The sequence below is a fragment of the Phyllostomus hastatus genome, unplaced genomic scaffold, assembly GCF_019186645.2.
Source record: "Phyllostomus hastatus isolate PE091 unplaced genomic scaffold, TTU_PhHast_1.1 phas_scaffold_55, whole genome shotgun sequence".
Taxonomy (NCBI): Eukaryota; Metazoa; Chordata; class Mammalia; order Chiroptera; family Phyllostomidae; genus Phyllostomus; species Phyllostomus hastatus.
The window spans coordinates 9085665-9098800 of record NW_025334035.1 but is presented as its reverse complement, the minus strand read 5'-3'; the positions used below and the strand labels follow the sequence as shown (position 1 = coordinate 9098800).

The 13136-nt window shown below is 38.4% G+C and overlaps 1 protein-coding gene across 1 annotated transcript in view; it reads left to right on the top strand.

Annotated features, from left to right (window-relative positions):
• The window catches only part of HS3ST3A1 (heparan sulfate-glucosamine 3-sulfotransferase 3A1), a 103050-nt gene extending 91996 nt beyond the window's left edge, over positions 1 to 11054 (top strand). Inside the window, exon 2 of the mRNA XM_045824651.1 lies at positions 6595 to 11054. Coding sequence (XP_045680607.1) covers positions 6595 to 7216 — 622 coding nt within the window. The 3' untranslated portion in view covers positions 7217 to 11054. The remainder of the gene's footprint in view (positions 1 to 6594) is intronic.
• Positions 11055 to 13136: the final 2082 nt, after the last annotated feature.

Genomic DNA, 13136 nt, shown 5'->3' with positions numbered 1-13136 from the left:
TGACTCCCCCAAGGGTGCCCACTGTCCTGACATCTAACACTCTAGATGAGGATTTTTGCCCATTGTCGACCTTTTTATAAGGGGAAGTATACAGTATATACATTTTTGTGACTGGATTTGTTTGTTAACATTGCGTGTATGAGATTTATTCACAGATTTGAGTCATTCATGCCAATTCTGTGTAGTATTTCATATGTATACATATGAAATCATAAATTTATATTAAACATATATATTTATACATCATAAAAAGAGAAGGATATACATACTTGGATACCGTGCTTCTGGGGCTATCAGGATTAACTAGGCACATTCATGAACACGTCTTGGTGAACATATATATATGATTTCTAGTGAGTGCAGCCCAGGCAGTAAAGTTGCTGGGCCATAGTCCGTGCACATGTGCAACATTGGAAGATAGTGCCGAACAGTTCTCGACAGTCGCCCTGCCGGTTTGCACTTGTGCCAGCAGAGAGCTGGTGGCCCCCACCCTGGCCCACACTGAGCAGCCTCTGCAGTTTCATGCTGGCCCCTCGGAGGGTGTGTCATGTCCTGGGATGGCATTCATTGTGTTTCATCTGTGTCTCCCTGGTGGCTCTTGTATTCAGTATATGTTCAAGAAATTTTAGAAATCTTTAACCCGACTAGAAATGGTTAAGACATTCTCCTAGGCTTCCTTTCAAAAGTTTTTTTTTTTTTAATTTTACCACTTTATTCATATCTGCATGCCAACTAGAATTGAATTTTGTATCTGGTAAGAGACTAAGATTTATTTTTCTGTGCAAATAACCAGTTGAGCAGACACCACTCATTAAAAGTACAATGAGTCAGGATGTTTTAGGAGGAAGCACCTCCAGAGACAGCCAGCAGCTGTTGTGGTGGATGGGTGGGTGGGGGAGCGAGAAGACGGAATGAGGGCCCCAGTGGGTAAGGGAGATGCAGCACATGAGGCAGGTTCCTCTTTGGTACATGCACAGTGAGTGTGCTGTTGATTGCCATTGAGGACTGTCTCTGGGGGGTGCCTCTGATCACAGATGTGGCAGTGGTGCAGCTAGTGCGGAGGTGTAGGCTGCTCTCTCCCAGAGGAGGCCTTGCTTCTCGGACTGGGGTGGGCAGAGCCCTGGAGGCAGATCCATCCCATAAGCAGTGCGGCTCTAGTAAAAAAGAACAAACTACCTACCAGGTCTGCCATGGATCCTACTTAGCCATAATATTTCTCACACCAGAGATGGCTGTTTAAGTAACTGTGGGCCCATGGGGACTTACCCCAGTGTTTCTGATCAGATCCAAAATAAAATCTAAAAGGACGGTGTCTTGAATCAGATGGAAGTGTGACCCAACAGTGGCCGTCTTAGCACAACTATATCACACCTCCTTGGAAAATAATGTATTCCCCTTGAAAAGTGATCTCATCTCTCTCACACCATAAACAGCTAGTCTCTGTCCTTCCTAAGAACCTGGCTTTGCCCACTCATGGCTCTCAAATCAGGTATAGTCAGCATGTCATACATAGAAGACCTCATATGGACAGGTGTGTGGATGTCCCAGGAACATGGAGGGCCTATCTCCTCTGGCCCTAGTTATCCACACTAGGGCTTCCACACAACATCCAGGAGAATGGGCTTTTCTTGGACGCTGGGAATCTGAACACAAGGCATCGCTTTCTTGAAGACAGGTCTTGGTAACGGTCCTGCCAATGCTCCGTTTTACCATCCAGATTTCCCAACACCTGGCTTGATTTTTCTGGTGAGGTAAGTAAACTGAGATTTAAGGGGTTACATGACTAGCTCCTGGTCACCCCACTGGGAGTGGGTCAACACAGACCATAAACCTTATCTTCTAATTTTATATAGTTCCACAAAAATGTTACAATTATTACATTCCTCTTTGATTTAGCAAGAGGAAAGCAAAACCACAGCCTCCATTAGTACCTTATGCTAATGTTTAACTATCTTCAAAGCCAAAAAGATTCCTTTGTTTAATTTAATTCTATGGATGCAATTGGAGTCCTTATCTCCTTGGGGAATTCTTTATTTTTTAAAATAAATATGGCAAAATTGACAAAACATAAAATTTACCATCTTATTATTAAGTATGCAGTTCAGAAGTGTTAAGTACATTTACATTGTTAAACAGTCACTCTTCAGAACCCTTTTTAACTTGAAAAACTAAAACTATACTCAGTAAACACTTCCTTATTCTCCCCCGCCCCTCCAGCCCCTGGCCACAACCACCCTACTTTCTGTGTGTATGAATTTGACTCCTGCAGGTACCTTATATCTGTGAGATCATACACTATCTGTTCTTCTGTGACTGGCTTGGTTCACTTAGCATGTCTTTAAGGCTAATTCATGTTGTAGCATATGTCAAATAATATTCCACTGTGTGGATATACACATTTTATTTATCCATTGATCCTCATATGGACACTTAGGTGGCTTCTCTCTTTTGGTTATTGTGAATTCTCATCGTCTTTTTTTTAGGGACAAAGAGCAAATGTGTGCAACCCACCTTGAAATAATCCTTAATTTGCTTGTGAAATCCCTTCTGATCCTGTCTTCTCTAGGAGAAAACAAATGTGTCTCTAATTTTTTCTTGTAATTTTGGTTTCTACCTGTTTACCCATCCCCCTGCTTATTATAAATATCTTCAAATCCTTTTTTTCTATTTAGTGCTGAAATTGGAATATCCTACACTGTTAGCCAGGAAATTAAAGCCTCCTAAGAGCTATCCTTCCCGTCATCCAATTGAATTTCTCACTCCCCACCCACCCTAAGTTTTTCTGTCTTTGGGCAAACCTCCTATACCTTCTCATTGCACAGGCCTTTCTGTTCCCCTTCTGCTCATAGTAGCCTGTCTCCTGTTTCCACAAAGCTCTTATAACACTGGGGCAGTTCATTCATCGCACACCTCAGGTGCAAGCCCTCACCCAGAGTAGAGCCACAGTACATACTTCACTCAGGTATGGAAAGATAATTTCTACGGTCTTCTAAACACTTTGAAATACAGTATTCCAAATTACATGTGCATTTGATTTTATATGCTAGATAAGCTCTTTTCTGAACATTAAAATTCAAATTGTAGTAAGAAAATGAGTAAAGAAATTAAAAGGGAGATTGCTATTTTAAGAAAACTGGTGTGAGTCCTTTTACAAATCAACCATTCTCTGCAATGTAAGCTTAATTAAGGATTTATTTAGACTATCACTTCATCCTTTTTGATAAAAGTAGCTTGCAGTCAGTTTGTAGTTAACCCCAACTCCCTGCCCTGCCCCTCCCCATGCTAACCCAGTCAGTTTTTCTCATCCTGGACGTGGCAGTAATTAATGTGTTTTTCTCGTGAGATTCTATTTTAGTTGTTTCCTCTTCTAACTCCCCCTGTTTTGAATAGCTCTTTTCCCTACTCTTTTGAGATCATTTAAAATGCAGTTTCTTTTTTTCAGTGATATTAGTAGTATTTCCTCTGGCCCAGCACAATCTGCAGCTTTAATCTCTGCTGAAAGGCTGCTGGGGATCTGCCCTCCCCTAGAGACAGAGGCAAGCAAAGCTGAGATCACCAGCCAGGAGCTCCTGAGTGAAGTATGTTATCTCTATTTTACTGACCAAAATATGAGGTCCAGGAGTTCAAAGTCAGAGATTCTAGGAAAGGGGGCAAGAATGCTGACTTAAAAAAAAATCAACAGAAGTCCTTATCAGTTTAGTGATATTTAATGTTTACTTTTACAGTCCAAACCTTTTTCCCACATTTGATCAAATTTCCTTCGCTGACATATTCCAACAATTTCTGGATAGATCACTGGCTCATCTTATAAAATTGTAACCTAAATTTCCAAAGTAGATTGGCCCAGCCAATTTCTCAAGGACACAGTGACAACCCTGGGAATCCAGGTCCCACAGTGGCACCCATGCAGCTTAGAGAGCAGTGGTGATCTGTATCTCGCTTGTGTCACCACTGAACTCTCTACTTCATGTCACCCACACCTTAAAATGTACAGGTATATGAGAAATGGGGAATAGGGTGCATTAAAAGTTTTTTGAAATGGAGTTGTAGGTTTTTTTTTTTTAAAAAAGAGCCACAGCTATCAGACATCTAATTATCATTTCCCCTTTCCAAAAAATATAAAGATAACCTGACTACAATATCAGAGAAAGCAAAAATGGGAGAAAACTTGTATCATTTGCCACAAAGTTTGGAGAATTTGTGCCAGATACAGTACAGATGTTAAGACCGATTCCTGTGATCTCTGAGACAGACTTCAACGGAATATATTTGGGATGGTGGGGAAATAGAAATGGAAAAGTTATGAATAAAACAAAATTGGCCACTAGTTATTATTTTTTGAACCTGGGTGTAAGACACATGACATTTATGTTACAGATCTTTGTATTTTGGTGTAATGTTTGAAATTTTTATAATATACAACTAGGAAATAGTGGAGGTGGGACAAAATTATGGAAAGTCAACAAAGGCAAACTCACAGAACACAAAGTACATGCTTTTATTACAAAGACAAAATAGAAATTAATAACAAAATGCCAAAAATAAAACCCAGCTTATCAACCATTAGAATTAAAAATAAAAAATAAAGAATCAATCCTAGAAAATGTCTGGACCAAAAAGAAAATAACACGTGCAAAATGCAATTCCTAAATATTCATGAAATTATGAAAATGATAACATTCCATGTAACAACATGTGGAATTTTACTAATTCTGTACTTCAGGGGAAATTAGTAGCCTCAAAATACTTTTATTACTTGGGAAGAGAGATTAAAAATAAATGAACAAAGCACTCATTTAAGTAAATTGGAAGAATAACAAAGCATAACTAGAAAAAGAATAAAGAAGACATTAAAGAGCTAAAAGGGAAATCAGAAAATTAAAAAAAGATAATCTAACCTAGAAAGCAGGAGAGGCAGGAAACACAAAATAATGGTTGCAAATAACTTCAACTCCACAACTGGGCAATTTTTAGAAAAATATTCATTGCCAAAATTTATACAAGATGAACAGAGTATCAAAACAACAACAATAACAATAACAATAACTACAACCAGTAACTATAGAAGAAACTGAAAAGGGATTTGAAGATCCTAGTTCCTTTGCACCCCTCACCTCTAGAAAGCGCCGTATTGGATGACTTTGCAGGTGACACCATCAACTTTCAAAAGAATAATTTGAAAATTAGCTTGCTACTTCATCTTTATGAGGGTACAGAATAATATGAAATATTGCTTGGCTCATTATGTTTGTAGAATAATTCATATTTTAACCATTGATTAAGCTATGAATCATAAGAAAAACTGCAGAAGCATCTCATTAATTAATATAGATTAAAAAAAACAAAATAAAGATGAATCAAATCCAGGACTAAGTTAAAACAATAATATGCTATGATCAAAGAAAGCTTATTCCCAGAATAAAAGTGAATCCTATATAGTGATATTTATAAGTTTGATTTTTTTATCAATGGATCAAAGGATAAAACACATTTAGTCATTGTAAATCCCCAAAGTACATTTATTTTAATATTGATTTGAGCAACATCTACTTCTTATAAAATTTGAAATTGGAAAAACAGTGCCTTAATATTAAAAATATATATGTGTATATATTTAAAAAATAAATTGTGGATTTAATGGCAGTGCACTTTAGTTAGAAGGGCAAATAGATTTTATCTGTCTGGCTCATGCATTTGGCTGGCACACACCCATCTATTCTCAGTAAGAAAGCTTATTTGAACTGGGTAGCAATATCTACCCTATCAAGATTACAGTGGGATTTTTTTTTTAGCATGACGAAGTGATTCTATCATTCATCAAGAAGAATAAACAGACAAAACTCATCAAGAATGCTTTGAACAATAGAGAGTCAGTATTTACTTTGGCATACATAATAATATAGTCTAACATAATAATATTGTAATTGGGCCAATGTAGAGAGGGACCAAGATATTCAGAATACTGTAATAATGGCATTTAAAATTATTAGATAAAAGATGGATTATTTAATAAGCCTTCTTATAAGAAAATTCTGGAATTATAAAGAGAAATATTTTGTATAATATGCTATGGTATTATGTTAAATATAATTGCTTTGTTTATAAGACAACTACAAAAAGTGTTCAAGATATTTTAATGCAATCTCATAGCAGTATAATTGTGTTTATTACAATATTCTAATTCACCTAAAGGATATTATCAAGGTTAGTTTTTTATAGCATTTTGGGTTCATAATAAGAAATAAAAATTACAAAGCACTTAGTCTATTCTGTGCCAGACATTTTTCTAAAATATTGAGGTATATTAACTCACTGAATCATCACAACAATTGTATGAGATCAATGTTATTATTATTTCCCATTAACTACAGGAGGCACCAGAATTGCAGACTGTTTATGCAACTTGTCCACAGCTACATATCTAGTAAGTGGCAGAGTTGGGATTGCAATTCCACCAGTCTGGGTCCAGAATATATATCCACTCCCTCTTCTTAAAAGTGAGCTGTCTCATTTGAGACAGGAATGAGCTGTCTGTGCAACCTTGGAGGAGTCGCCCAGGCTTCAGGCTCTAACTTGCCATTTTTCTTTCCTCAGGGACCTGATGCCCCGAACCCTGGATGGGCAGATCACCATGGAGAAGACGCCCAGTTACTTTGTCACCCGGGAGGCCCCCGCACGCATTTCGGCCATGTCCAAGGACACCAAGCTCATCGTGGTGGTGCGGGACCCGGTGACCAGAGCCATCTCGGACTACACCCAGACGCTCTCCAAGCGGCCTGACATCCCCACCTTCGAGAGCTTGACGTTCAAAAACAGAACCATGGGCCTCATCGACACATCGTGGAGCGCCATCCAGATTGGCATCTACGCCAAGCACCTGGAGCACTGGCTGCACCACTTCCCCATCGGCCAGATGCTCTTCGTGAGCGGGGAGCGGCTCATCAGCGACCCCGCTGGCGAGCTGGGCCGCGTGCAGGACTTCCTGGGCCTTAAGAGGATCATCACCGACAAGCACTTCTACTTCAACAAGACCAAGGGCTTCCCCTGCCTGAAGAAGGCTGAGGGCAGCAGCAAACCTCACTGCCTGGGCAAGACCAAGGGCAGGACCCACCCCGAGATCGACCGCGAGGTGGTGCAGAGACTGCGCGACTTCTATCGGCCTTTCAACCTCAAGTTCTACCAGATGACTGGGCAAGACTTTGGCTGGGATGGATAACCATATAATTTAAAAAGAAAAAAATCAAATATAATATATTTTTTTACCAATCGGTAGAGAAAAGACAGAGTAATATTTGTGCTGAAAATATTTCTTAGAGTAGTTTTTTTTCAATGAATGTTAAGAGATTGTTCTCATCTCTGTCCCCATCTTTCTGTTTAACTTACACCAACATTTGGATAAACAAGAAAGGAAAACTTTACTCATCTAAATACTTTAAATTTTTTATTTTTATTTTGTGTTTTATATACATAATTAAAAAGTAAGAGCATCAGTTGCCATTAAAACTTTTAAGGGAATTCTGGGGGTAAATCGATCTCTTCCTCTGTCTTACAAGGCCCAGATGAAGTTGATATCTAGCCTTCTGCATTTCTCCCTTTAATATTTTTATCATGCCACTTTTTCTGAAACTGTTCCACAATTAATAATGCTGTGTGGTTGTACACCACTTCAGATATCACAGTGCTTTCAATTAAAACATTTTTTTTTTTTGGTCCTTATACTACTATGTGGTATTAGAACATGGTACATGGAGATTATAGTCCCCATTTTACAGATAAGGAAACTGAGTCTCAGGGAGATTAAATAGCTTATTGTAGGGCCAGATGAATCTTTCAAAACCCCATCTTCCACTTATTCCTTATTTCATGCCACTTTTTCTAGGAGAATGGGAAGGAAGACCTCTGTGCCTTTAAAAATGGTTAGGGAGGTTGGAAAAATGCTCTACGTGGGACAGGGGGTTTCCTATTGCTTCCTAAGTTCCAGGCTAGCCCTCTGGCACTCAGCACACTACTGAGTGTGGTCCTGGAAACCACTTTGACCTGGGCACATCTTCTGAGAGCCAATCTCACCTTGATTGTAGTAGAGAGAAATGACCCAATTCTTGGATCGAGAACAAGGGAGACAGTCACACTGGTAACAGGACAAGGTGTGGTAGGAACACAGCTTACCTTACCTTTGTTGTTTTGCCTTGACCTATTTCTTTTAATTAAAAAAAACCCATTCCTATAACAGCTTACAAATATCAATCTCATTTTTATTTATCTCTTGTTTAACAAAGAAAATCTGCTTCTCTTTGTAATGTCTCATTTCTAACCTTGGCTCTAGTACTAAAAATACATCAATATACATCTTTTACAATGCCCTTATTTTTCATGGGTGGAGGCCTGTCACCTTTGATACTTTCTTTTTCCCCATTTCCCTTTAATTCCTATTATAACCTAGTATTCATTAATATTTGGAAAATATTCTCAGAAATGCAGATGGAGGTGAAAAGGTGTTTTTTCCTCTTTGCCCATCTGTTTCTGCCCATCCACCATTTAAATAGCTCAATTTAATCAATCATTTATTAAAAGGATTCCTCTCTGAGTGGGCATTAATGAGATTAGCATTAATGGGAATTAAATTGGTTTAGAGAGGAGCGCATATGCACAAAATATATAAAATATGTATAACTAGTCTGTCAGCAATATTTTATTACAGGTTTAAACCCAAGAGGAAACTGTCTCTCATCTCATGGAACTTTTCTATATCCACCAAAATTTAAAGGACCAAACACTCTAGTATTCTAAAATAATATTCTTTTTCTACTCTTATGTTGTTAATCAAAAGAAACTAAAGTTGTTTTAAATATGCAGTACAACTGCATTTGCCACAGAAGCTGCATCAGGTGAAGTAAATATTTCTTGAGAAGCTTAACCCAGGATTTAAACAAAGGGAAAAATATTTAAATTTCTAGATATCCCATTATTGCTCCAAATCTTTGGCTCTTTTTATTAGTCCCCACTTTCAGGAGTTAAGTAAACCCCAAATCCAAGTTCCTTTTTCCAGTTGATTTCCTTCCCTTTCATGCTCTCAATTTGCCAATGCCACAGCTTGTTTTTTCTAGAATTATCACTACCAGCAACAAGATACTCATTTTGAACTCTTTTAATCTTTTTCTCTTAACTTGTTTTGTTTATGCTTTCGATTCTTTTATAAGCATTTGCTTGACATTATGCAAAAGTAGTTTGCACAAGGAAACACTTATGTTCAGCAATCTTCATCTTTTTGTGATAAGAAACAATAAAAAACAGAATTGAGTGTAAAGAATCTCTTCTTGCATGTAGATTGTTCATATTTTTTTGAAATGAATGATTGAACAGCACTCTGGGAAAACCTTCTAACTTCTAAGATTTCATAGGAGTGTTAGAAGTTATAGATCCCCCCCCCCAAAAAAAAACATATCAAGATCTAGAGTCAGTATACTGTTTCCTCCAGAACAGGATTTCCCATTTCTACTTCTCTGTGGTATTTACTCCTGCTGCGCATGGACTTGACCTCAGGTTTCTTTGTTCATGTAGCTACACCAAATAAGAAATGTTGTTCTTGATTTGAACATCTTAGCCGTCCTTTCCTGTCGCTGTCTGCTCTGCAGCCATGCCTACTGGCCTCATTAACTCTTCTTAAGACTGAAGAATTGTCTCCAGAGAACAACCAGAGTCTACAGCTTCATTCTTCACACTTTATATTTGAAGCGATTTCTACTGTGTGTAAACTCTCCACACAATTCAGCAACTTTTAAGAAAAGTTAACTTTATTCTAATAACCTGGGATTAATAAGGTTGTTAATTATTCTAGGAGTATTGACCCTTCTCTAAGTTTCCAATTTTCAAGGTCTTTAAAGTTAGAATAAACCTCAGTAGTAATTTGGATCACATCCCCATTTGGCATTCTTTCTTTAACTGGGCACCAAAAACATTGATATGTCTGTAAATCCTTAACTCTTGATCTTGCAGTTGCTAATAGGATAAATGGCCTCCAAACATGTCCATCCTGCTCTGTCAGCTGAGACTTGCCAAATCCATTACCCATGAAAATAACCAAACTCAACATGTGAATAAATAAATGCATCTATAAAATAATAATACCTTATAGTCATGTAGCAGATTAACCTTTCAAATGCAACACTTCACCTTCAAACACCAGCAGCTCTCCAGTCTCATTAGTTCCCTTTACAGTTGAGGAAACTAATCCTTAAGATAGTGATTCTCAACAAAGGATGCTTTTCCATCCCAGAACCATGTCTGCAGATATTTGGGTTGTCCCAAGGGTGTTGGAGTATAGGGTGCTTCTAGTGGGTGAACATCAGGGATACCATTAAACATCTTATAATGCAAAGGCGAGCTTCCATAAAAAGAATCGTCCCACCCAAAATGTCTGTGAAGCTGAGATTCCCAGGGGCAGAGGAAGTAAACAAGTCACAGGTCCTGCATGTGTGTGTGTCTGAACCAGGTCAAAATACCAGCTTCTAATTAGTGCTTGACTGGTAATGCTTTCACTCACCACCAAGTTTTTCTTTTGAAAATCTTTCTCTCTGTAACTCTGTAAGAGACTCCATTATAATAAACAGATCATTGTTTAACAGTGTGCTTTGCCAAGAGGAGTACTAAAGAGAAACATCAATGAACTGAATTCTTACAACTGAGATATAGGAACAGCTTGGAATAAACGATAGTCACATTTCTGTGAAGTGGAATCTTTGTCAGTTTCAGGCTGAAACATAGCATTCCAATGAGACATTTCTAAAAGTGTTTTCAAGTTCAAGTCTTGCAATTTCAATTTGACCCCATGACAGTGCTGTAACAGTATTTCTTGTCACCTGACACAACCAAGTGACAAGAGACAGAAGTAAAAGGCTCCACTTCTGTTACACAGCTAAATTCAGATGGATGTGCTATGCTATTCAAATGGTCCTAAGTTGCTGAGTAATAGCAAATAAAGGAGAATTCTCACTGACACATCTTCTAGAAACCCAGGAACTTTGTATACAATTCCCACAGAATCGGGGAAGAGAAGAGCTATGGTTCCCAAATATAGAAATGTGTGGTTGAGATTCAATGAAAGTCTTGGTGCAGAAATAAAGGATCCTACCTGTTCTCCTATTGTATCCTACATTTACTGAGGAAGAATCAGACTTAAATAACCCAAATATCATGCCCTGTTAGGGAAACTTCAGCATTGCTATAGAATGTATGGTCCTTAATTATTAACAGGAAAACAGATTTACAATCAGAATCTCAATTATATTGGTGAAAAACGGATAGGGCAAATTTCAACTTGTCACATTATAGAGTTTTGGATTGGGGACCTTCTCTATTGAAAAAAAGTGAACTTGGGAAAATTACAAGGCAGTGCAACTTCATATACAGAGTAATAAAATAATGAATTTTAATTATGCCAGGAGGAAATAAAATTGGAAATAGAAATTGCTTGTAATATATGCATCTATTGTGGGATAGTTAGGATATTTAGTTGGTATGTTTCAAGCTATAACCCTCATTTTCTAGTTTCTAACTTTTAATAGCTATGTGCTCAACAACCTACTCTCCTCTAGTTTGACTGTCTAAATAAAAGGTAACAATAAACTGGAAGCATACTTTCTATCCCCAAATTCTTGGGTCTGAAACTTTAAGTGCACTCAAGGATCAGATATGAGAAATGGCATCCTCAGTTAGTTCTGCCTGGCTGGTACATAGGCAAGGTAGATTTCTAGCTGGGTGTTAGCTGATAGCTCCTAAAAGAGCTTTCAAGTTTCTGTCTAGTCCACACATTGGCAAACTATGGTCCATGTGGTTCAGGTCTCTCCCAAAGTCACTTTATAGGAAATCTAGAGGGTTTACTGTCCCTGGAATCTTATTTTCATTGCAAAGAGTAGGGATGTGTGCTTTTCCCTCACACCTCCCATCCCCATGCTTCTTAGTGCCTTCTCTCCCTGTATCTTACTGTGTCCAGGGATGCCTGGAATTCCAGCCTGTCCGAGCCTAAGTTCTCCACTCTCTTCAAATGCACCAAGTTCAGTGGTGTCCACTTCCTACTTCATGCTCCTGGGGGAAACCTTGCAGCCCACCTTGGGCCTCTGTACTCAGCTTCAGCTCTAGGGAAAGTCATCCAACTAGTTGATGTGTATAACCAGACATCAGATGAAGGTCAGGTGGGTCTCCCTTTTCCCAACAGTACTTACATTAGGAAAACAGGGCCCAAAAGATGGGTGAAACAGCATATGAAAGCAAGAGTTTATTGTTGACAGGAGATGGAGGTGGTATTGGAAGGACCCTTACCAGGTTCCAGTGCCCAATGCCTCTCCACTGACCTGAAGAACCAGGGTCAGTGACTTGAATTTTCACTAGACAACCTGCTAGGTTGTTTCCCTCTGGTCTGGGCAACGGCATTTTCTCCCACCTATTTTCCCATACAGCCTCATCTAAGCCCAGATTTCTTTATTTCAAGCCTGCAACAGCTGGTCAACCGGAGTACAGTAGGAAGCAAGAAAATTTTATAGTCATTTTACTACAATTTTTCAGAGGGAACAAGCGTTCTTGATTAGCTACCATCAACTGATACCTTTAGTGCCAAATCTAGTTCTTATTTCAGAATACTTGATCTTACTCTTTCAATACCAGATCAGTTGTTCTTTGCTATGAAAAATCCAACTAAATATTTTATAATAATAATTTACATTTATACAAAACGACACAAAGTACTTTTCTACCTTACATAGATTTGAATAGTTCCCCCCATCCCCACTTTTTCCTTTCTTTCTAGATAAATGCAGACACCAGCCCACAGTGTCTGAATCATTATGGATGAAATGAGACATTCATGTGGATTACGGAATCCAGTGGAGGGAAAGGGACAGCATAGCTTTTCTTTTAAGGGTAGCAAAAGCTGAGGCTTCCACCATGACAGGCCTTTATTTCTATCTCTCCGCACATTACATTATAGTCCTCATTTTCTATGCACAGGTTCGTTTTAGGTGGTTACCTTTTACAGAAAACAAAGGAGCCAATGCTGCTAATCACATCACAGAAGAGGGATATTTGCAAATGAAAAGGCAAAAGTGGTTGAACCAGTTACACTCATCCTTGGAAGGTTTAGCATG